Source organism: Hippoglossus stenolepis, chromosome 5 (genome assembly GCF_022539355.2).
Source record: "Hippoglossus stenolepis isolate QCI-W04-F060 chromosome 5, HSTE1.2, whole genome shotgun sequence".
Classification (NCBI taxonomy): domain Eukaryota; kingdom Metazoa; phylum Chordata; class Actinopteri; order Pleuronectiformes; family Pleuronectidae; genus Hippoglossus; species Hippoglossus stenolepis.
In genome coordinates this window covers 20,692,866-20,717,487 of record NC_061487.1, presented here as the reverse complement: position 1 = coordinate 20,717,487, position 24,622 = coordinate 20,692,866, and the positions used below count along the sequence as shown (strand labels likewise).

The 24,622-nt window shown below is 42.9% G+C and overlaps 3 protein-coding genes across 5 annotated transcripts; 2 read left to right on the top strand and 1 right to left on the bottom strand.

Moving 5' to 3' along the window:
* The first annotated feature begins 280 nt into the window (after window positions 1-280).
* phrf1 (PHD and ring finger domains 1) lies at window positions 281-12,425 on the top strand. 3 transcript variants are annotated; one of them, XM_035156340.2, is made up of 19 exons: window positions 281-378; window positions 1,117-1,265; window positions 1,374-1,508; window positions 1,923-2,116; window positions 2,220-2,303; window positions 2,406-2,539; window positions 2,688-2,779; window positions 3,042-3,205; window positions 3,590-3,722; window positions 3,832-3,935; window positions 4,024-4,217; window positions 4,458-4,589; window positions 5,092-5,246; window positions 5,631-7,536; window positions 7,664-8,922; window positions 9,119-9,195; window positions 9,856-9,996; window positions 10,386-10,514; window positions 10,664-12,425. In XM_035156340.2, the coding sequence occupies exons 2-19, from the start codon at window positions 1,178-1,180 to the stop codon at window positions 10,805-10,807; spliced, it is 5,265 nt and encodes a 1,754-aa protein (XP_035012231.2). In that variant the 5' UTR covers window positions 281-378; window positions 1,117-1,177; the 3' UTR covers window positions 10,808-12,425. The 3 variants fall into 3 exon arrangements, with proteins under 3 accessions (XP_035012231.2, XP_035012229.2, XP_035012230.2); XM_035156338.2 differs by having other exon boundaries at window positions 3,042-3,220; XM_035156339.2 differs by lacking the exon at window positions 281-378 and adding an exon at window positions 389-609 and having other exon boundaries at window positions 3,042-3,220.
* Window positions 12,426-12,856: 431 nt separating this feature from the next.
* irf7 (interferon regulatory factor 7) lies at window positions 12,857-17,908 on the bottom strand. The gene is made up of 10 exons (XM_035156341.2): window positions 17,759-17,908; window positions 17,267-17,420; window positions 16,339-16,510; window positions 16,146-16,246; window positions 15,945-15,996; window positions 15,713-15,829; window positions 15,418-15,620; window positions 14,018-14,219; window positions 13,790-13,905; window positions 12,857-13,639 (listed from the first exon to the last, which is right to left on the bottom strand). Exons 1-10 carry the CDS (start codon window positions 17,764-17,766, stop codon window positions 13,472-13,474), a joined length of 1,293 nt encoding a protein of 430 aa, XP_035012232.1. The 5' UTR covers window positions 17,767-17,908; the 3' UTR covers window positions 12,857-13,471.
* Window positions 17,909-22,568: 4,660 nt separating this feature from the next.
* ascl1b (achaete-scute family bHLH transcription factor 1b) lies at window positions 22,569-24,115 on the top strand. Its single transcript, XM_035157326.2, has one exon. The coding sequence runs from the start codon at window positions 22,781-22,783 to the stop codon at window positions 23,372-23,374; it is 594 nt and encodes a 197-aa protein (XP_035013217.1). The 5' UTR covers window positions 22,569-22,780; the 3' UTR covers window positions 23,375-24,115.
* Window positions 24,116-24,622: the final 507 nt, after the last annotated feature.

Here is a 24,622-nt window from a genome sequence, read left to right as displayed (position 1 = left end):
TGTGGCTCAAGAGATAACACAGGCCGAACCACCCGTCTGTGTGTGTCTGTTTGTGTGTGTCTGTTTGTTTGATTATTGAATAAAACCCTTTACACACTATAATTGAAGTAATATAAACTTTAATCTTGTGTATTAAGTGGAAACCATGTAGATCACACGTGTATCACAATGTCCATCTCATGATTTAATTGAACAACAGTTTAAATAAACCAACAAACACACACACACACACGTCTGATCTGAAACAAACGGACACTGTCTCTTTTAAAGTCACGCTCTTCGGGATCACTCGGTCTTTTCCGTGTCTGTCCAGCCGGCGGTGTCACTCAACCACGGTGGAGACTTCAGATCACTACACATACCTCACTCTGCACCAGGGTAGGTCACAAACCACTGTCCATTCATCCAGTGGGACCCAGTAGTGAACTGGTTTTTTTTAACGTGGTGTAAACCCTCCACGCTGCGTGTTTTCTGCACAGAAGCCGAACGAGCGTGTAGTTACTTGACGGTCGCTAAATTTAGCTGTTCCCGAGGAGGGGGCTAAGCTAACGTGCTACATCGATGCTACTAGCTAGCGTCTCGTTTGTTCAGTGAAAGCAGGGGCTTCAGGTCAGTGCCACTTTTCCTGTGAGTTCACATGGACATCGTGTGGACACGTGGGTTCAGACTCAACGCAAATGTCACGCAGGACATGAAGTGTTTAATCTGTTTGGTGCCGACTTCTCCTCTTTGTTTACAAATGTAGCATTAGCACGTTCTGCAGGTTAGCTAGCTAGTGTTAGGCACCGCTGTCCTGTTCGTCGGCAAACAAAGAAAAAGTAGCTTATAACGTTGTGCTTTGTACTTTATTAACTACCCACAAGCTCTGTAGTGTCGCTCGTAGTTGGTAGGAAAGTGATAATGTGTCTGTTCACTGTGGATTTAACCAAAACCCCATAGAGCAAGAGTACATGCTTGCTAATCACCTTTCCCCTTATCTGTCCTTTAACCAGTGATTACGTCGGCTTCCAAACTACCATCACACTTAATTCTTACTCAGACATTGCCCCCCAAGGTTGCACGTAAGAGGAAAAAGCTTTTTAAACACTATCTGCAAATCTGTTGCTACTATCGCAGGGACTATTTCAGAGAACAGCTGCCCAGCGATTTGTTGTGCAGGACTTTCCGATGATCAACCATGGACGAGGACGACAACCAAGATGAGTTGATCAATCAAAACGCGTCCAGCAGCAAAGGGAGACGTGCTGCACTGTGGGCCATCTCAGGTAGCTCGTGTGATATGTTCGTGTTTCAAACAAACATTGGCGGATGACTGTTTTCACCAAACTGCATAAAATACGTGACGTGTGTATTGTAATATCCCCCTTCCCCAGATGACTCGGATGATGATGAAGAGGAGTCTGAAGAGGGAGAATCTGACAGTGGCGAGGAGGAGAATCACCCAGATGGAGAGGATGATGAGGATGAGGAGGAGGAGGAGGAAGAAGACGGGAATGAAGAGGAGGGAGGTAAGACGGCTGCAAATAACATCGAAATGATTTGATTGTTATATTTCTGATTGAAGAAGACCTTAAATGCTGTTCTGTCATACACATCCAATGTTATGGCGTCTGATGTTCATATTTAACATAACCAGAGTTTTAAATAATGAGGTAAAGTCATCTATCTAACATGCTGCTGCTGTTTATTAGTCTGGTAAAAATGGTGTACACTTAATTTGAGGGCTGCTAACTTTTTGCTGTCTGTTATTTAACAATCTATGGTTTTCCTGTATATTTGAATGTGGACAAATCTGACTTCTGCAATACACTTCACACTTACGACGTTACCATTTCTCCACCACTTTGTGTTATGCAGCAATATTGTCTTTAGATATTGTCCATATTGTGGATTGTTTTGAGATTTCTATCCACTTTTGGCAGATGAAGAGGATGAAGATATTAAGGCAGAGGATGGTGCTTTAGGAGGGACCGGTGTTGACCTGGCAGAGATGAGCTCAGATGAGGACTCAGATAAATGTCCCATCTGCCTTAACTCGTTCCACAGCCAACCTGTGGCTACACCAGAGAGCTGTGAGCACTACTTCTGTCTCGACTGCATCCTTGAATGGACCAAGGTGGGTGTGACTTAATGTTGCTGTTACACACTGCCTCATATCTTTACATTATCATCCATGGCAGAGTAACTCAGTTGTCGTGTTTTTGTTTTCCACAATTTAGAATGCAAACTCCTGTCCTGTTGACCGTCTCACCTTCAATAACATATACCTCAGAAAATGTTATGGAGGCAAAGTGAAGAAAATTGTGAGTTTCTCTGGATTTTTTTTTAACCCCCGTTAACTCTATATACATTCATATGTCAATCAATTGCCTACATGGGTTGTTTGTGATGGCTGTTTCATTTAGATCACAGTGCAAAAGCCTGTGAAGGAAGGTCTAGAAGAAACGGTCGATGTGGACCTGGAGCAGACCAATTGTGAGGTGTGTGGGGGCAGTGACCGCGAAGACCGCCTCTTGCTCTGCGATGGTTGCGATGCTGGGTGAGAAAAATTAATTGATTAATATTGTTGTAAAGAAGAATATCCTAGTATCAACACAACAGTCAGTTTTACCCTGTTTTAGATTCTTAACAACCCTAATGTGAGAGTTCTTGTGGTGGACACATTTTAAGCCTTTTTCTTATCACAGGTATCACATGGAGTGTCTCACACCACCTCTGGACTCTGTTCCTGTAGAAGAATGGTTCTGTCCTGAATGTGAAGCCAGCAATCGTCACACAAGTAAACCTCCAAGTTATTTACCTTCTTATGTTCATACTTGGACAAACAATACATTGCACTTGGGCAACATATAGTCCTTCACAGACTCTTTATATGGTTAACTCTCTTTAAAAATATACTTCCACGTATCAAAACAAAGCCAAAAGACAGTGAATTTTTCTAAAAGCTTCATATTAACCTGTAGTTGACCTTTTCATTATATTTAAAGTGACACACTCATAAGCATCCTTTCAAAATAAGACATATATTTCTTCTGACTCAGGGGATTCAGTTGTGGAAGTTAGTGATACAGAAAGCCTGCCCTCTACTGCCCGTCCTGCCACCAGCCGCCACCAGCACCGTGCACCAGGTCCCACCAGAGCGATCGCCCGAACCCAGCAGAGCGAGAGGGTTCGAGCCAGTGTCAACCGATTTCGCATCACGCAGGCACGCACGTCACAGGTTTGGCATGAGGCGTGATGCTTCCGTCTTGGCTTATTTACATAACCTACTACCGCAGCAAATGCAAAAGACTGTATCTTGCTGAAATGTTTTGATTCTCTAGAGTTTGTTGTGTAGATTAACTGATATGAGTCATTGTAATGTAAAGTAAATCAGTGCTGTTAATGACCTATAATGGCATGTGCTTTTGACAGTTTTATTTGGTGTGTGTGTGTGTGTGTGTGTGTGTGTGTGTGTGTGTGTGTGTGTGTGTGTGTGTGTGTGTGTGTGTGTGTGTGTGTGTGTGTGTGTGTGTGTGTTTGTTTGTGTGTTTGTTATAGTTTATTCAGCAGTGAACCAGTGGAGTAATGCAACATTTTGTCTTACCAGTTGGCTCCCACATATCTTATTCAGTCCACATGGCTGGATGACACGATAAATGCTGTGGTGGCTGGGCTCAACACGGCTGTGTATATACGGGACTTAACACCTCGTGTCCCACCAACCCACAGGCGCAGGACTGGTAAGTGAGCGCACATGAAAAACACACATAACAAAGTCAAAAGTAGGGTTAACATAAACCGAGTCGTTGTGTTCTTGTGAAGAGGAATGACTTGTTATTTGATGAACAGTAAAGCGTAGAAGGGTCGGCAGCAAGAGGACGTCTTCTGCGAAGGGTAAAGGTGCAACTACAGGATTCAGGAGGAGAAAAAGGAGAGGGAGGAGATCAAGAAAAGTGAGTGTGTCAACATCAGTCTTGACATTTAAATTGCGTTTGTCAACACAGTTCGTCGATAAATTCCATGTCCGTATTTCTCGACTAGGTGGGGAAAAAGACGGCCACTCCTCGAAGCCGTATTGCCAATAATCTTGGAATTGTAAAGAACAAGAAGGGCACTGCGCTCCCTACAGTTTACCAGCCCTCAGAGCACACACTAAGCAATATGCGTGCTGACATAGGTGCTGCATCCCTCTCCATCTATGGAGATCCTTTTGGCCTCGATCCATTCACAGAACGGTAAGAGGACTTGCTCAGAATTGTGGCCTGAATATCATGTTTCAGACTTTATATTAAAATACTACATTTTGGATGTTTTTTTCCTAAACTAAATTAAAACCAGTTTACACATTTAAAGTTAGCCTTATTGTAATCATTAATTATCATCATCTGTTACTGCACAGATGTGGATAACGCTAATGTCTTAATGTGTTTGTATCTAACAAGGCAGATTGTGACTTATGATTTTCTTTTAACCAGTGAGGAAGAGGAGCAGCAGCAGCAGCACGCCCACGTTTCATCACTGCTGGAGGCCAAGAGACGAGGAATCTCTCGCTCTGCTCTTCGCTCTCACCAGCCTGTAGCTCGACCAATCAGTGCCAGCCTTTCCAGGTAACATCACCTCTACACCATGATGTAAAGAGAGGCTATTTTTTTCAAAGCACAGTGTTACTGATAACCTTGATGATGACTCTGCTCAGTTTCAAGTTGACATTAAGACAGTGAGCACAATATCGGAACCTTGAAACTGATGCAGCTAAATGCAATTTTATCATCTTTCATTTTATGATTTACACCTGTGCTTTTTATGTGAGCTGTGAAAAGGGTCAAAAGAAAAGAGCAGTTGATAAAACAAATATGGTACCATACTAAATTCGGGGAACATCCAAATCAAGTAAAAATGTACAGAAAGTGAATCTACTAAAATGATGGTGTTTATAGATCTTACTTTTGTCCTTTCCTTAGTCAAAAATAATAAAGAAAATCATCTGCTGCTAAGAATGGAAACAAAGTAGCAAATTCCAAGTCATACTCCGGGTCTTCCTGATCAAAATGGTATCAAGCTTGATACATACTTTGAAAATCTAATTAAAGGTTTGCTATGCTACACCAGGAGAGGTGTGGATGTCCCCCAATCAGGGGGTGTCGTGGAGGCGGCTCCCGTGCCTGACCTGCTTGGCAGTATACTTACAGGACAGAGCATGCTCTTGATGGACAGCTCTGACGTCGTCATTCGTCGAGATGGTTCCCTTAAAGCTACCAAGCCAAGTAAGTCTGTGTTGCACATTTTTAAAAGAAGTGTAAATGGTGAGGAATACTTGTGTTGTAGCTGTGTGACTATTTATGAAGCTATACACAATAAATCCTGCTGTTCAAACGTTTTTAGATTAACCTAAACAGGAATTCTTACATATATAAATGTTCATCCAGTTGGTGAATGGCAAACTTTAGATTATTTAATAGTCCAACAGTGCTTCTTGTTCCCCCGAATTGGCAGCGACTTATTCTCAGCTGATTGTGACTGACTGGGCGGTTTGTCATCTCTAATTCCACTAATTCCAATTCTGCTCTGAAAAGTATTGTGAGCACTTGTACTACTTGTAAATTGGCCCTTTTGTATGTTTTTATCTAATGTACGTTTTGTGTTTACAGTGATGCCATCCACAGTAAAGCCAGGTAGCAGCAATAGCAGCAGCTCAGGAGATGCGACCATCAACCCCGAGATGTCGCCGATCCAAGGAGACAGTTCTCCGTCTCCCCACTTTAACGGCCACCTACCAGGATCCTCCCACAGCTCTATAAACAGACCTTTGTCCACGAGCTCTGTTCGCTCACCCCCGTGTACGCCCCACTCAGCCATCCACACCCAACCACCCCCCTATTCTGATTTGCCACCTAGAGGTCATCCAGGTTTGCAGCCACCTCGATCAAACAGACACAACCCCTCTCCTGGCCACCGGGGAACCAATGAGGTTAGGGCCTCCAGGGAAACCTCCTCCTCGTCCATCCACACTGCACCAGGCTCAAACTTCAAGGGAACGATTCCATCACAGTCCCAACCTAAAAAAGCAGCTGCAAAGCCAACGTGGGTCGACGTATCGGTGCTTCCTCGGATACCAAAAATAAAAAGAGAGAGTAGTGGTGAGACAAATGATGGCAGTAGTCAAGCTGGCAGTAATAGAATCAGTAGTACTAATGGGAGTAGTAGTAGTAATGGTTACGGCATGCCTGAAACGGGCATGAACAGCCTCGCTGGGGACAAGAGCAGGAAGCAAAGTGTAGACAAGCAGAAGGGCAGGGTTGATGGTCAAGGCCAGAGGCACAGGTCTGACGGAGCGGGGTCATCGTCAGCCTTCTCCAACTCATTTTCCTCCTCTTCCTCCTCCACTGGTTCGCCCGCCAGCCAGTCACGGAATCCTTCAGCTTCCTCATCTTCATCATCAGTGAGCTTCCGCATTAACGCCAGTGGGAACTCCTGGCAATCGAGGCGGCTAAGCGTTACATCACCCTCTACTAGTGGAGGCAGCGTGAAAGAACACCGGAGAGAAAAGGAAGATGAAGCCAAGAGGAGACAGTTGCGCAGGGATAAGCAGATGCTACTTGCATCGCATACGCTGGTTAATGATGAACAAGACAGTACTAATATCTATGATCCCTTTAATCCCACTCTGTCAGACGCAAGCAGCTCAGACAGTGAAGCTGAGAGCTCAAGCCAGGATAAGAGCTCCCTACATGCCACACATGAGTTCAAGGCTCCAAGTTTAAGAAGAAAGGAGGATGTAATGCAAAATAAGCAGGACCGGGTTCGTGTGAAAACTGAAGAAGAGGAGACTGAGGTCTCACAGGGGGAGCTGAGGAGAGCTAATGCTCTGGAAACCATATCACAGGAGGCCGGATGCTCACAGGAATACGTCAAGGTGGAAAAAGAATCAAGATTAGTAGACATTAAGGTTGAGAAACAAACATCATTACTTGACACTATAGTTAAGAGAGAGCCAGGGCTAGATGATGAAGAGGAAGCAGAAAGGAGTCCCAATGTAACAATGGATTTAAATTCAGACACAGCTGACATCACAGTACCTGCTCATCACAGCCTCGATCTTTTAAAGACTGAGAAAGAGACTGTGAAAGAGGAGAGTGTGGAGAGTGAAGGATCTCAACGTGGTGCTTTCCCTAACTGTAGGAAGGATTCATCTGCATCCAGCTCAGCTCCTACCAAGAAGAAACAAACAGAATCTAAATCGGTCTCCACTTCTTGTTCCAAGTCACCATCAAGAGATCTGGGCCATAAGAGGAAAACCTCCAAAGCTCCAAAAGAGTCTCAATCTAGCAGCTCAGAGACGGACAAAGGCAGGAGAGGAGACCATCATGCCTCTGGCCAGGGAGGCAGGCAGAAAGAAAAGGAGAAGGACAGAGAAAGGAGTTCGAGGAGGTCAAGGTCCAGAGAGAGAAGGAGAGCACGCTCAACCTCACAAAGCTCTCAGTCCACCTCCCCTGATAAGAGCAGCAGAAAGAAACGGCGATCCCGGTCGCATTCCAAAGAAAGGAAGCGATCTAGGTAAATATGTTCGTCCAATATTTATTTTGAGCATATATTTAACATTAAGACCTTTGTTGACCAATTTGTTTTGTCACCTACAGGTTTTATCTGTAAATGTTGATTTATTCTTTTAATTTTTTACCAGGTCTGTTTCCAGCTCGAGTAGCAGAGAGCGTTCAAGGAGGAAGAAGCAAAAGAGCAAGGGGAAAATTTTGGACATCGAAGGGGACCACAAGAGAGGACACATGGCAAAGGACAAAAGACCCGGTCGGTCCCGGTCCAAGTCGCGTTCCAGATCTAGATCCTTATCAAGATTGAAGGATGATAGACGGGGCGTGTCTCGTTCAAAATCGCGGTCAAAATCACGATCAAGATCCAGGGAAAGGAGGAAAGATCCCACACGACAGCAACAACCATCCCAATCCTCCAGAGACAAAGTGGGGTCACGATCCAAAGACAAGAGGAGACACAGGTCTAGATCGAGCTCAAAAGAGAGGATGACAGAAGAAGGATCGAGCTCAAAAGAGAGGAAGAAAGAAGAAGGATCATCATCCAAGAGTTCACAGAAAAACATGGGGTCGTCTGTTTCATCCTCTAAAGACAAGAAGCAGATACAAGACAAGAAAAAAGAGAAGGATGTCATTCACAACTCGCTCAAAGAGGAGAAAAAAACTAAAAGGAGTAAACAGGAGTTCCCCTCCTCGATTTCCACATCTAAAGTTAAAAAGGAAGTCATAGACCTCAGGGAAGACAACGAAGCCCCAACAGCGGAAATGACAAAAGAGGTGATGGTTGTAAAAGAAATTAAGAAAGAAAAACGAACATCTCTTGATATGTTTGAAGATGCTCCTCTCACCAAATCAATTAAGACAGAAGAAATCGACTCTTGGTCTTTGCCAGAAGCCAAAGACATAAAAAAAGAAGGGATGGAAGAAGACCTCAGCCAGACTCAGATGTGTGGAATAAAGACTGAGACTTGTGAAATCACGATTAAATCAGAGCCAAGTTCCCCTAAAGTGTGCCACCTCACCTCATTTTCTACATTGACAGCACCTGTCACAGAAGACACTCCGCAGGATGCAGCCTCTCCTGGGTTAATGACCTCAGAGGAACAACCAAACGCTGCAGGGCTGACTCTCTCTGTGAAGCAGGAAGTTCTGCAACCCTCTGACTCTGATGACGACTTCAATGTCGACGTGATGCTTGACAACCTGGACTATGTGAAGTCCGAGTGCACAGAGGGAGGCGATGGCTTTGTCAAACAAGAGAAGGAAGACGAGGAGGGGAAGAAAGAGGGAGAGCAGGTATCGGCTGTGGTTGGAGCCAAATCTAAGGCTCCAGTGAAGAGGGTCACCTGGAACATACAGGAGCCCGAGGGGCCCCAACCAGAGAAATCTGCAAGCAGTAAGTGTTGCTGCTAGATCCCCCCCCCACATCACCTCTGATCACCTGTTCACATTGGATCAATAGATCAAGCTCATACATGTTTAGTATAATGATATTTAGCATTTTAATGTCCAACAGGAAGCGATTTAAATGTGTTTTCTATCTGGTTCCCAGAATCCCACCCAAATGTTTTTTTGAATTCTTTCTTTCACAGAGGTGGCTCTTTATAAATTGAAGCTGAAGCAGGAAGGAGCTCGCAGACCCTCCTCCACGGCCCAGACATCCAGTCAGGTAAGACTGATCCACGTGTCCCTGCAGAGTTAAATCTGTTTTTTTTGGATCAAGTTGTTTTCTTGAAATACTTAAAAGCATGTAATGTGAATAATGACCAGATGGTGGCAGTGGTTATCTAGAAGTACTGTACTGTCTTTCCAAAATCACATTGTCGAAACTAATACTGAAGCATTTTCAGGTTAAACGAAAGTGAAAGGCTCACTGTGGACTTCCTCTCAGATTACATTGAAACACTCTATTGTCCACAAGAAGTCTTCAATACAACATCTACAAACATAATAAACCTGTATAAGATATATACAATTAGTAATTTGTTATTTGTGTATGTTATGTATGTCTGACATAGATTTGATGATTAGTTGATTCACTGAGTGAACATCAACTTTTTTTTCTGACCTTTAAATGATTAAGGTCAATTTTCAAGTAAGACCATTTTTTCAGTTCTGCTTATTACAGGATTTGATTCTTTTCAGTGTCTTGTGTGTATAAACTTAATATATTTGGGTTTTGGACTGTTGGTCAATTAAAACAAACTATCTGGATCTAACTCGACAAATTTGTGATTGAGAGATTCATTTTCAGATGAATTGATGATGAAAATAATTGTTAGTTGTGTCCATAAGTAATCTTCCTTATTATCTCTTTTGACTTTTACAGGACATCACTGGTGAGTCCTCCAAAAAAGGTGCAGGCGCTCGGCTCGGTACTTCCTCTAGATCTGATGGCCTAAATCCAGAGGGCTTATCAGAGACTGGACAAGGCGATGAAGAGGAAGGAGATGTGTCAAGGAAAGATAAGGTGAATATGCATTATAAATGATTTACTTTTTAACTGAATGTTTGTAATAATAATGATTTTAAAACTCACGTTAAGAAGTGTTTCATTCCCCAAATCAATCCTCTACGTAGAGAGGACCCGCTCCCGATGTAAATATAAAGTATTCAAATATAAAGGGCCCATTCTAGGGGAAAGAAAACAACAATTTGTACAATTTAAATGAAATGCACTGAAAGAACATCACTATTATTTTATATTCAATTTCTGCAAATAGATCCCTTTCACCTGAATCTTACAGACTCTGTGCCTCAGTCTGTCTATTAAAATACTGTCTCCCTCCTTTGTTGTTGTTTTGAGATTATTCTTTATTAACAACAACAACATAACTGATGTCTTATTCATCCCAACAGTATTTGAAAAAGTTGCACATGCAGGAGAGAGCTATCGAGGAGGTGAAGCTCGCTATCAAACCTTTCTACCAGAACAGAGACATCAACAAGGATGAATACAAAGACATTCTACGCAAAGCTGTCCAGAAGGTGGGTGACACGTTTTGTCAACATACCGAAAGGGTTGTGACTCATCAACCGCTTAAACCACTGATACCTATTTGGTTAACAAATTTTAAAACAGGTTATCAGATGACTAAGAGAATTGTGTCTAATCATTTTGTGTTCCTGGTCCTCAGGTGTGCCACAGCAAGAGCGGTGAGATCAACCCAGTAAAGGTGGGCAATCTGGTCAAGGCGTATGTGGACAAATACAAACATGCTAGGAAACATAGTAAAGGAGAGGACTTAGGGCAGGAACCACAAATCTGCGACAGCCCATGAGGAGTCGTGAACTACAGGCAAGAGCAGCTGCACCCGCCACAAACACACATTCATGTTATTCTACGTTTTAGTGATAAACGTTTGACTTCAGAATCCCTCACCGCTTCAAGATGGAACAGTGAAATCTCGAACTCTGACTTAAACCACCCATGGGTCTCCTCCTCTTGGACTGTCACTGCCATGACCTAGACAGTTTGGGTCTTGCAGCTCAGAAAGTTAATGGGAGACTCTGGGGTTGTGCCTTGAAGAGGCAAATCTCACATCGCCCTCCCATGGACTGATAAATCAGGTTACATATCACTGGAAGGGTGCAGTTTGGACTTTGAGGTTTCTATGGTGACAGCAGGGGTATTCATCGGTGGCAAAACTTTTTTGTTTGTTAAGAAATGACTTCAAAGTATGCAGTGAATGCATATTTCAAGATTTTTGTCACATCAAGGAGAGACACTTATGCAATTTTTGTAGGAAATTTCAGTAGAGAAATGAAACACTTTTAGATTTGGTTGTAAATAATATAGATTTGATATATCCGTGTAATGTTCCTTACATCTGTGTTGCCTGCTCCGAATGACTTGACATAAATGGTTCTAGTTTGTAGATCTGATTTTTTTTTTTTTGTAATGTATTTAAAAGCCTCTGTTTCCTGTCTTCCACTTCTCAAATATCCATGTTGATATAGTCGGTGCACTACAGGGGAATTCTTCCTCGGTAGTTTGAAATGAACAATGGAGCCACTGTTCTAAAAGAAAAAACACAAAAAAGCCTACTTGATTTCTTACGCTCTGAAAAACTGAATGACCTCGTTTTCAACCCCTTGACTAAAATGTTGAGAATTTGGGATTCTTTTATTTTTTTCTGTGCCTAATGAGTTAAAGTAGTATATAAAAAAAATTGTACCATTTCCCTGAATAGGTGAAATTTTATTTGTTTTTGGGCATTCTGTTTTAAAGTCTGCAATGCTGAGTAATGTAGATTTAACTTTAAAGAACAAAATGATTATAACACAGACTATATGCCTCAGTTAATAAACAGAAATGTCAATGTTTAGATTTCGTCCAACCGGTTGCTCTCATCTCCACAAACATTTTAACCACAGTAAATTTCTTTGTTTCTTTTTATATATAATGTTTATTAATACATATGAAGCTAATTTATGGGCATAGTTTTGTGGAATTTGTGAGATCCATTTATTGTCTGTATATAAAAGATCATGGAACAACTTATGAAACCAGAGATTTTTCCATTGTGGGTATGATAGAATAATAATAAAAAAAAGCCTTTAGTTGACAAATTAAACAAATAATTTCAGTGTTAACCATCAAGTGTTTAATGCAGCCACATGAATGACTGCTTTGTTAGTGTCTTCAGCTTAATTCTGACCCTTGTTATTCTTAGCTGCTCTGCATTGCTTCCTTTAACAAAACTACTTTGTTCCTGTTCATCATTCTGTTGTCCACACTACTTAGTTTGACTACTGTAAAGACTGGGACTGGACAAATCTAAAGAAACAGGTGCTCATGTTTATCTGAATGTATATTTTTTGTTTCTGCATTTACTTGATCAAACACGGCCGGTGTTTCTAAGAGGGAACACAACAATAAATCGATGATAATGAAAAGGGTTTGGTCTCAGTTTAATTCGAGTACTTACTCATATTCTGTCCTGTTGCCGTATTTCAGTTTGAAAGATTTACTAATTTACGTGCTAACATCTGAACATTATCACTGTTGATACACTCACTTTTGAGAAACTGAAAAGTGTCTCTTCTTATTGGGTTAATGTTAACAAACCTGAAGCTACAGTGTATGGCTTTTGCATTGGAAGCTAATACATGGACTTTTTTAAAGCTTAAATTTGGAGGAAATAAAAGCTTCATTCAACTTTTACAAAACCCTAGATTTGTCAGTATTTCACCAAGAATAGTTTTTTTCAGGCCCGGTGGTACTCGCCCAAAAAATTGAGAAATTCGAAGCGCTCAAAAATGCAAAACCAGCATTTCTTAGCCATAACATTTACAAGTCTGTATTAATGAACTGAGATGACGTCATGAAGGGTAAAACCATTTATTTGAAATACAAAATACAAAATGACCAGCAGAGTAAAAAAAATAAGTGGTTAAAGGTTGAAGTGCAAATCAATTCACCACAGACATGTAAACATATTGCAGTCGGTGGCTGTATGACACAAAAAAAAATACGACCTCATAAATATGTGACCAGTCAGATTTACCATCATATTGGTCCTAATCTCTTTACTACATAGAGCTGCTCAATACGTGTAAATAATTATGAATCATGGAAAACTTCATTTTAAAGCCTAACTTGTTGTCTTTCACTTGAGTAACAGTCCCAGTAATGAAGGAGTCGATTTCCACTTTGTAGTGATAAAAAATATCAGTTTTTTTTTTCTAACAGTTTGGGGCTAATCAGAACAGAAGACGATGCAAAGCAGCAACGTGGAAATACAGTTGATCGATAATGGCAAATTCTGCAACATCCAATAATGATTCTGTTCATTTCTGCTTCTGACGTAGCACATTCAACAAGGCATTTTTTTTTTTTTATGTCGAAGCTTTTGGTAAGAGCAGGATATCGTGCACTATTTGTGTCCCATAGCATATTGAAGAATTCCTTGTTTGAGGCCAGTGCTGATGAAGTTTCAGATCTAATGCAGGAAGGTCGGGTCCACATCTATCGGCAGGCCGAACACGGAGTTGATGAGATCGTAGAGGCTGTTGTGCGACATCTGTAGGCTGACGTTGGCGCTGTGAAGAGACGAAGCGCCCTCCATCTGGGCCATCTCATGAAAGTGTCGACAGATCAGAGGAACCACCTACGGGGGCAGAGGAAAAGAGAGAGAGAGAGAGACTTATTAGCACATTTCATGGGAAATTTGTTCTGTAGTTTTTGCGTAATCCTGCAGACAGACAAACGAATGGAACAGAACTTCTTTCGGAGGTAAAAAAAACCAAACAATTTATACCTTGACAGTGATGAGTTTCTTCTCCAAAGCTTTTCCATCAGGAAACTTCTCTCCAAAGCACATGTTGATGACGTATTCAGGAGAGCCCCCGTTGTTCTCTTTAAACTTCTTCAGGTCTGTAACAGAAGGTTATTTCACAGTATAAATCTAATGCAGATAAAAGTTCTAATACTAGTAACAAGACCTACTTTAATTCAGATTGAAGATGAACAGGAGATCCACACCTACCATTCACATACTTCTCGAAGCTGAGGAGCTCTACCCTAGTGTTCTGGGGCAGCTTTCTGGGGTCTGGCAGAGCCACACTGGGGTCACTGGTGCTGGCGAACACGTGGCACCTGTCCTGCCTCCAGGCGTAGATACCAGTCTCACAGACCTCCAGCAGGAGACCCCTCTGGATGCTGTTGAGGATGCGGTTGGTGAATTCGATCTGTTGTAAACAAGGCTGTGATTAGAAAAAGTCCTTTTAACACTAAAACTATTAAAGCGTCCTTGTCTCACGGACGATGAACATCTGTATAATGTATTATCTACCTACTTATTCCACAAACGTCTGCCTGTCTGCATGTGGGTCAGCAACTGGGTCAAACCAAACCACGGGTCAAAATCGCCGGCAGATTTTTTATCATTTTATTATTTTTATTTCACCATATCAGGCTGACGCAGACCTTTATGGTTAGGGGAAGATAAAACCAAGGAGTAATCCTGAAGGAGCTCCAGGGCATTACCTCGTGCCAAGCAAACAACACATTCCAAACTGGCATGATTAGAACAGGCCCGGCACCAGTTAGTTTTAAGTAAAAACTGCACCCTCAGATGATCTCACATTCACCCAACTTCCTCTGGAAAGAGTGTTGATACTGTCTCGAGAGCTGAGGGATTACGTGTTTACATGGAGCCAAATCACACCGAGAGCAAGGTCCCACACTACAACCACCCCCTGAAATCAAACTGATCAAAGTTCTTTGAGGAAGAGTTATTTCCACGATGTTTACTGCCCCCCTCCTAATTACCAGGTCACATGGTGACGAGGGTGTATTGCACGCAGTACAATTACACATGAGCAGTATCCCATATACTTCAGGTCATTCTTTCAATACACGCTAGTGATGTGAGACGCAATCCTGACAACGGTTTCACACTGTTCCTCAAACCCACACGTAGCTAACATGCATGTAAACAACGCATGATCTAAAAATGAGGAATACAGATGATGTGGTTTGTTGGGTAACACTTGATGCTCACAATAACTTTGTTGACTCCAAAGGGCATGTTTAAGTTCTGACTGAGCTCTGTTTAAACATACATTTAGCCATATGTTGAACTTTTGACTGTTCAAAGTCAATATCTCACAGCATCTCACAGCTGTACAAAAAAATGTAATGGTCATTATTACTGAGTCCAAGAGACATATCAGAGCCTACAAGTCTGCTTCTTTCCAAAGGTAGATTGTCCACAGTTGAACAGCTAAACTACTGGGAAGCACCGTGTAGGACATATTAAAGGACAATGACGGGGACAGTACAGGTTAACTGCAGGAAAATATACTTTAAAGACAATAAACTCTTAATATGTGTCTTTTAAAACTGTTCTTCAGTAGTTGATGTCCAGCTGATACAACCATGTACCTGTTTGTGGTCGAGCAGGCCGTCAGTGGAGGGGAAACAGAGGTGTTGGCCGTTGAGGTCGGGGGCCTCTTGCTGGTAGTGGAGCTGGAGACATGCGGTGGCCAACGTGACCTTAAGCATTTCTTTTTTCCTGTAGTGGATGGAGACCTCCAGGTCATAGATACTTGGCTGCTGACCTGAGCTGACGACTGGTGTAGGATTTACTGCAAACAACATCCAATAAAAGTTCACATTACAAATTTGAGATTTTTTATTTTCTTCCAGAACAGCATTTTGTTTCAGTGGAGGAATGTACCCTCGTAGAAAGACTGTTGATCTGGTAAAGCTTGCGGGTGGTTCTCTGCTGCAACAGTGTAACTTCCAAGGACGGCTGGATCGGGCTGGCAGTAGTTCTCCACCCACAGTTGTTCCTCTATGATAGACAATAAAAATCGTGTTTAACTACATTCAACCTCAATTATAAACCATGTAAAATCAAATATTATAGACTTATTAAGAGAATTTCCCCTCGCAAAAAGACACTGTACCTATTGGTTGGTTGCCCAGATCCAAGGCTGTGAAATTATTCTCCAGATTGTACTGTTAGGAGGAAAAGGACATTATGTGATGTGAGTATCGAATTGCAGCAAACGGCAGGAAGTAAATCTACAAAACAATACAGACAGTAATGTCGCCTGCTGAACCACTTTACAGAGAGAAGTGAAAGTGTGCTCTCAGCAATACTGTACCTCATTTCCTAGGGGGAATAACTCTGTGGGAGAGCTGTAGATATCTGGAGTCATGACTGAGTCCTCCTGGGAGTCCTGTTTTGGCAAGTCTGTCTGTTTGTCTGCAAGAAAACAAGGAAGCGTGCATTTTACACACAAACTCCCAAAACGTCTCCACAGCGAAAGCCTCGGATCAAACAAGCAGCCGTCTTACGCTCAGTGTTCTTGATTTGGTAGATTTTGTGGGGGTCTTCTGAGTTCTTGGAGTTGTCCTCTATCATCTTGAAGCGCACCGAGAGGTTGTTGAGGGCGCAGCGGAAGTTGGTTTTCCACCGGGCCTTGTCAGTGGGGAACTCGTGGATTTTACCACTCGCCACAGCCCACGCCTGCGTACCAGACAAATAACCACAGTGTTAATACATGTAGGTACTTTTCTTAGCAGTATTTGAGAGCCTAAATTACTACTTCAAACATGTCTGTACTTTCCATCTAGTCTATTCATCTAAAAGCTTAAATTACTAGTTACATTACAGATTAGGATTTAATTGAATGACTAATATAATAAAATTTGAATGAATGTTTACACTAATCATTTAAAGGACACTCCCCAATACACCTGCAAACAAAAGGACTTGTCGCGCTATTAAAAAAAAGGAAGATACTAAACAGGAATCACTTTCTCATTGAACGCTGACTTAATTGTACTTACATTCCAAACATTATTACGGTATTGCATCATAAAAGTTGTATCTACATTTGGAAAAACATCTTCAGTTTCAGTGAAACTTAGGGATCACTCTACATAATGAAAAAAATCACTGTTTGCCTGCTTTTACTTGTAATAGAGTATTTTATTTTTATATTTAAAGTGTAGCACTTATATTTTGCTTCCTCTTTACTTAAGTGCAGGTGCCACTACTGGCGTTGGTAAGCGGTTATTGCCTCTGTCTCACAAACAAGGACTCTGACAGAAATGAAATGACGCCCTAATTTGTATTTTTGGCACAATATCACACTTTAAAAGTTTTCCACTTAGTCAGGAAATAACACAGCAGTTGTCAACAAAGCCATTAACATGTTATCTAATCCAGATATAAAAGCTGTATTGCGGTGTCAAGTTCCACAGAGGCTGTTAAACTTACCCGAAATATTTTACTGTCCTCATCCTTGCAGTCCTTTCTGGAGTTGTGCTTCCAGGGGACTCTGAACTTGTTTTGGGTCACATAGCGCAGACCTGTGTACTGGCCCGTCTCCACCTGCTCTATGAGCCAGCTGGCAAACTGAGGCTTTTGGTGGCTGCGAGGAAACATGACAGATCAGTTCTGTTGTTGTTTTTTCTTTTTAAATGACACGTCTCACAAAAGTAGAGCGACAGGGAGGAAATAGGAAAGTCAGCCCACACAGCACAGCGCAGAGCAGAGCAGTGTTTTTCTCTCTGACTCTTAACCACACAGACGCCTGCAACCCTAAATGTGGTGTTTCACACTTTGCTACACAGCAGCATATGTTGCAGTAAACAAAGCTGAAGACAAGTACACACACAGCAGGATTTACAGGGAGGAAATGCCTCACAATACGTACACATCACTCCCAACAAATTAGAACAGACACACATTGATAATGTTTCTCTTTACCTTTGCATTTCTCAGTAGATGTCACTCTGGTTGGACTCCGGTTTAAATCCAGCTGTAGATGTGGTTCCTCGCTGCTCCTTTCCAGCATTTATAGAAAGCACAGCCTGTGATGTCAAGGGGGGTGGGCGGGCTTCGCGTACAGCCACACGTCACTGTATCGCTGGTGCCCGCGGCTGATGAAGACGCCCCCTACAGACCAGACGTGGAGGGTAAATCTGTGGAATTTCTTCCTGCCAGAAATGAAGAAGAAGAAAGTGAAACTGAGATATTGATCAGGGTTTCTTGCATCACCACGTCATCATCCGCATTTCATCATCCAAAATTATTGTTTTCTCAAATGGGGTTTGTCTGACTTGGAGCTCAGGGATTTTCTAATGGCTATTAATGACATAATACATTAAAATGTGTTCTTCTTTATTTTGGCGTCATACACAAATAATTGTTCAACCCTCGTGTGTTCATAAGACACCTAAAGTAATGTTGCAGCGGTCAATCAAAGAAATTCCCTCTTTCTTTTCCAAACCACACAAATGATAAAATCAGCTTTAACAAAACTTCCCCTCCTGAAGCACAACTCACGTCCTTTATAATGATCCAACCAAAAGAAATCAGCACAAATGGAGAAGGAGATTTTACTAAAAAGAACCTTACTTGAAACGTGAATTTAGAAAAAATTCTGAGCTCACACACTGAACACACTCTGTTCCTCTGGAGTGGAGTTGAACCTGTCAGTCTCCGGGGCTAATGTAATGCTCCTGAATGCAGCTGTGCACGTACGGATCTTTTACATCCATACAAATGTGCAGGCTTAATATTTCACACAACCCATGCACCATGTAGTTGTAATGTGGACCAGCAGATCCAGATGTACCATACAACATGCCAGTGCATTTCCATATGAAATAGCTCACATAAATTCATGATAGCATTTAAAGATTCATACTTTTTGTGAACAGTTTCAGTTGCCAGCAGACATGTGGTTGAGTAGAGAAATTGTCCCATCTGCTCTAACCTGACTGATCAGCTTGATCACTCCCTTTAAGAGAAACCGCACACTTCCTGTGAATTCGAACAAAGGAATCCACCAGTTGCTGAGCCTTCATAAATCTGCAGCGTCTGGGACTTTCAGAGTGAGAATCGTGCAGGTGTGAGCTTGTGGGCGACAGTGCTGCGGGGTTCCCCTCCTCTCAATGATTAAGACTTGAGTCTGCATCACAACAAGTCTTAGCTCCCTCCAATCAAAACTTCACTTCCTCATTCCACCTCAGGGTGAGGGTTTGCTAAACCTAACTGTTAAATATGTTTTTTTCTCCTCTGCCTCCTCACAGGGTCTCTTCCGACCTTTTAAACACGGTAACGGTACCAAAAGGTCAGGGTCTCTGACAGGGGAGAAGTGCTTCATGTTTTCTGACCACGTCCTGATTGCAGACATGGGATAGGGATGTTCCCGGGCATCATGGTGCATATGCAGTAGCCTGTCAGAGTTTTAAAAAAATGCACCCCTAGCACGCAGTATTTGTTTTTAATAGAGAAGCGATACAGGCTCTAACAGAGCACTTCCCTTTTCCTGAGCACTGGAAGTACTGAGGGCCCATCATGGCTTCCACGAAGGACGGATGTAGACTGCTTATCAAAGTACCACACAAATGGTTGACATCCTGTTTAACACTTTCATTCACAATACAAAGGAAATATCAGTAATCCTGGTGTGACGTACTTATTTTCATGGATCTGTACTTTACTTAAGTAGATTTATTTTCAGGTACTTATTACTTTTACTCCACTATATATATACAAGCAAATATCAGCCTTTTCAACTTTCCTATACAAAGCATTGTGTTACATGTTCAAATAGTTTTTTATATTTTTTAAAGTAATCAATAACGAGTGGGACATTGGTCCATTGATCCAATTAGAACCGGGAGGTAATATTAGACCCCGCCTCCTGCTTTGGCAGCATCACTGGTGTAGAAACAACTGAAATGGATTCATAGAAGGCATAATGATTTAGTTGACCGTTGCATTAGGGAAGAAGATACACTCTGCAAGTACTTTTACATTAAATACTTTAAGTATATTTAAAAGAAAGCGCTTACCTAAGTAGAAAAGTCAATATGGTCTATCTGTCCAACACCCACACACTCTTAATCATCCTTGTTTTGTTCCCACACACTTTCTTAATCACGAGGCATTGCAACACTGTTTGATATAAAAAGAAAATACCTGGCTGTTGTGGCACAGGAGTTTCAGGTTATTTCAAAGAACCTGATACCTGGTGCAAATAGCCACACCCTGGCCTGCATGAATAACACTGTGTCAGGCCTCAACTTAAATCACTGTGTGTGTGTGTATGTAAAAAATATATTTGTTGATCTGAAATGTGAGATTTTAATCATTGGAACTGTATCTTATTGTATATTGAAATTTTAGGAATAGTGTGTGGAACCTTTGGCAGAATTGAGTGTCATATGATTTTCCACTATCATAGGGTTTACAAATGTTTGACCAACCACAGACTTCCTGTGGGTTTAAACTCGTTTTTTTCCGAGACGCCATAGTGTGGAATAAATTTCACAATATCTGATGAGTCAGTTCTGGGTCAGGAAGTGAATCCTTCGCTTAAGGTGCTGCAGGTTCCAACAAACGACTGAAAATTAAAATACATTTTACAAACTTCAAGGTGACCAAGATACAGTGAGTCAGTCGAGTGGTTCAGCATCTTCCACGATATTTGTCACACAATTATAACACTTGGTTGTCTTGTTATGACACTGACAGCTTCATCAGATGCAGGCTCAGATGTAACATGAGGGCAGATGTCATCGAACTATGTAGAGTAGTGGAGTGTTTTCACTCAGCGCCCCCTGCTGACAGGGTGAGGTTCTGGCACTAGTGGAGTGTCGGGGGGGGAATCCTAGAAGATGAAAGTGGGAATTACCACACAAAACGTGGTCATTCACATGAAATCACACAGGCTGATGTAATTCTCTAGTACCTCGCAATAATATTGTATTACACAGTAAACATACACACGGGATATTGTCCCTCTTTCACAGCAGGAAGTCTCAAATCATAATTCACAACTCAGCTATATGAAGAAAGAAGAAATGTGATGATAATGGCTTCTTTCTATGGGAGACTGATGTGTCTTCCTCATAAATTGTTCATTATTTATTAATTTATTTTGTGAAATGGTGTAAATTGAACCTTTTATTTAGAAAAAACGTTTGAAAACAGCTTGTCAGAGCTAAAATTAAGAAAATAATTCATGTATACAAAACAAAATTGGCCTGGAATCATAAGCTGCCTCCTGATTATGGTGAAGTCTTCAGTTGCACAGCTGAAAAACTGTGTTCTTGTCCTCTGGCCCTTGAGGTGGACTAATAGAGTGTGAGCTGTGTGAGTTGGGAAACTTGGTATTGAGTTCAACTTGAATATAGCCACTAGTTTTTTTTTACTTTTCCTCAAATGTTTGGAAAATAAGTCAAGATGAATTACCAAATTATTATTTACTCTGATTTCTCTGAAGGCCTATTATGAAAGTAACACTTTCTTTTTTTAAGTGAATGATGTGATTTTGCTGTGGAGGCTGAAGGTCTGAAGATCTGATCGTGGAAGTTGTTTCTTAACTTTTGAGTTAGTAAAAAGTTTAGCAGGCTCAACCCAGAGGAAACCCCCAGTTGACAGGGAATCCCCCCGCTCTCCTGGTTTCAGACGGATCTGCACCAGATGCAGGAGGAAGTGTCATTTCTTTCGCCACCAGGGGCCGCAGGAGTCCCACTTTTTTTTATTAGGTCTGTCTTCACGACTTACCTCTGCCAGAGTTTGCAGACTTTTAACGTGAGCAGTTTCCAAGCACATTTCTCAACAGTGAAATAAAGCAAATTTGAACAGAGAGATAATGACATAAATAGTGCGATTTGAAGATCCACAGAGAGGATGGTGAGGTGACATTTAACTGTCCGGTCCGATGTGGTGCTGAAACGCTGCGTCCCTGTTCCTGCACCGTGAGTCGGGCTTTGATTTCTCAACCTGGAACAAACACACACTGGAGAAACTTCCTGCACTCACACAACCTCACAGTTTAAGAGCCTATAGGACTGGAAGGACTTATAGAGATAATGGAAGTGCCAACACAGCGGACCACCTGTGCGCTGAGGTGAGACGCAGCGCGGTGCAACACTCATGCGAACCTTCAGTCTTTGTCATAAACATGATGTTTCACTTTCAAATGAATCGCGTCCCTTTTCTGGAGCTTCATAATCGCCATGTGATTGTGCGCAGAGACGCGCTCCTGCGGTTCATTTAGTTGTGTGGAGAAGCTGTAGCCTGGATACAGGAGTGAGCGTCCTTGGTATGTTTGTGATTGTAAAGAGCCAGAGGAGAAAGATGGCTGAGGGGTGGGGGGTGGGGGACTGATAATTTGAAGACTTGCCAGGGGTGTACATTGTCAAATTCAAAAGGCATTTCAAAGAAGCAAACCATTCACTTTTTCATTCTCTCTCTTTCTCTCTCGCTTTTTTTTATTTCTTTCTCTGTCTTTCCCCCCTCCTCCTTTCTTTCTTTTCGCACGGTTGCAGCCCGTTTGAATCGACCAATGGGCCTTCAACTTAGAGACATTGGAATGTAAATGAGCCCAGCGCGTGCTCCCGGCGCAGTGAAAGCTCGGGATTGTTTATTGAGCTCCCGGAGCCACGCGCCTGGCCCGGGGGGAGTCGACGCGCACAAGAATCACACAGCGGGGGCGGGGCCTCACCACGAAGCGTGCGTCTCCCAAAAAAAAGGGGGGGTGGGTGTTGGGGCGCGTGTTGAAAAAGAGGAGTGCTGCCAAAGTTTGGGTCAGATCGGCTCGTGGAGTAAAGCAGCGGTGAGAGACTTGGACGAGAGTTAGCCACACGGTCCCCACGCGAAGGACACGAGAGCTGTGCACTGCCAACCCCCTTCTTTCCGCTCGTCCTCCCACTTCTCGTCCCAGCCGCTCGGGCCCCCGCATCCATCACCTCCACGACAACTGTCACCGAGATGGAAACCACAACCATCACCACCACGCAGACCGCTTTCACCTTTGGACTTAAAGAAAGACACGCCACCCTCAGCCTGCACGCCCCGGCACAGGACTGCGCCGTGCCCGCCGCGCACCCCGACGCCGGGAACCCCAAGGTGCTGAAGAGACAGCGCTCCAGCTCCCCGGAGCTCCTGCGCTGCAAGCGGCGCCTGAGCTTCAACGGCCTCGGCTACTCCATCCCCCAGCAGCAGCCCGTGGCCGTGGCGCGGCGGAACGAGCGGGAGAGGAACCGGGTCAAGCAAGTCAACATGGGCTTCCAGACGCTGCGTCAGCACGTGCCCAACGGCGCCGCCAACAAGAAGATGAGCAAAGTGGAGACCCTGAGGTCTGCGGTGGAATACATCAGGGCGTTACAGCAACTGCTGGACGAGCACGACGCCGTGTCCGCTGCTTTCCAGTGCGGGCTGCCGTCCCCGACGCTCTCCAACAGCTACTCTGCCGAACCGGAGTCGCCACACTCCACCTACTCGTCAGATGAAGGCGGCTACGAGCCCCTGAGCTCCGAGGAACAGGAGCTGTTGGACTTTACAACCTGGTTCGACAGGTACTGAGGCTGACTGCGTCAAACCCACCACACACACACACAGCAGCGTCTGTGCGTAAAAGCAGCTGACTTCTCTCAGAAATGCTGACATAGACTTGACACAGGCATCAGATCAGTGTCGCCCTCTGTCCTTGGACGTGAACTGTTGCCTCCCTCCCTCATCCGGGCTGCTTCTGCAGGAGCAAAGCAATAGTGAGAGAGTGACAGAGAGAGACAGAGAAAGAGAGAGAGAGAGAGCCTCTTGTTGCATTGAGCACAAATAGTCGCCCTGAAGTCCCCACGACAAGGAGGGAGTTGGACTCACTGGAAGGAAAGAACTGTTGATGTTATGTTTGAATAAGTGCAATTACCATGTGACACAGCAGCAGCAGCAGCAGCAGGTCGCGTGGAGACGGTGCTGCAGCTCCAGAGGACTTGTTGGATGAGTGTCTCACCAGAGCAGCACTGCCTTCCTCTGCTGCCGTGCACGTCACAACAAAGATGATGCATCAACAGACTGTTGCGTTTTTTTTTTTGTCATGGTGTACATTTCCGGTTTCAAAACAACAAAGTGTATCATATTGTTTTAACATGAAGACATATTTTTGTACGAAAACAAAGCAATGTTCTCGAACAACAGCCACTGCCACTTGTGTTGTGAGGAGCAGCTGACAGAGAGGCAGGAGTGACTGTGACAGTTGTGACAGCAATATCAAGGCTACTACCTGTGACAGACTGTAGGTTTTTTTTATGAATAGCTATAGGTGGTAAGGAGACCTTTATTAATGTATGCACTTGTTCTCCATTTCCCGTAGCTTGAAAATGTAAATATTTGTTTTTAACAGATATATTTTGTGCAAAACAAGTTTTATAAATAAAGATGAATCTATTTATATTACATGCTTTGACAGTGTTTTGGTTCTTCAGTTCGTGCCCGGATGTGTTTGTGTGTGTGTGTGTGTGTGTGTGTGTGTGTGTGTGTGTGTGTGTGTGTGTGTGTGTGTGTGTGTGTGTGTCTGTGTGTGTCTGTGTCTGTGTGTGTGTGTGTCTGTGCGTGTGTTATAGTGGCGGCGGTAATTGAGCAAACTAGAGAGCTGCTCTTCTATTCAAAGCCCCTGCATGACCTTTTTCCGACTTGGTTGGGTGCACGGGGGAAAATTGCGCAGCTGGGTGAGCACTCAATAACCATAATAGACGTGCACCTTCCACTGCGCTTTGTCCACATTCAGGACAGGGGAGATTAATATTACGTTTCATGCATTGCATTGTTTCCCTT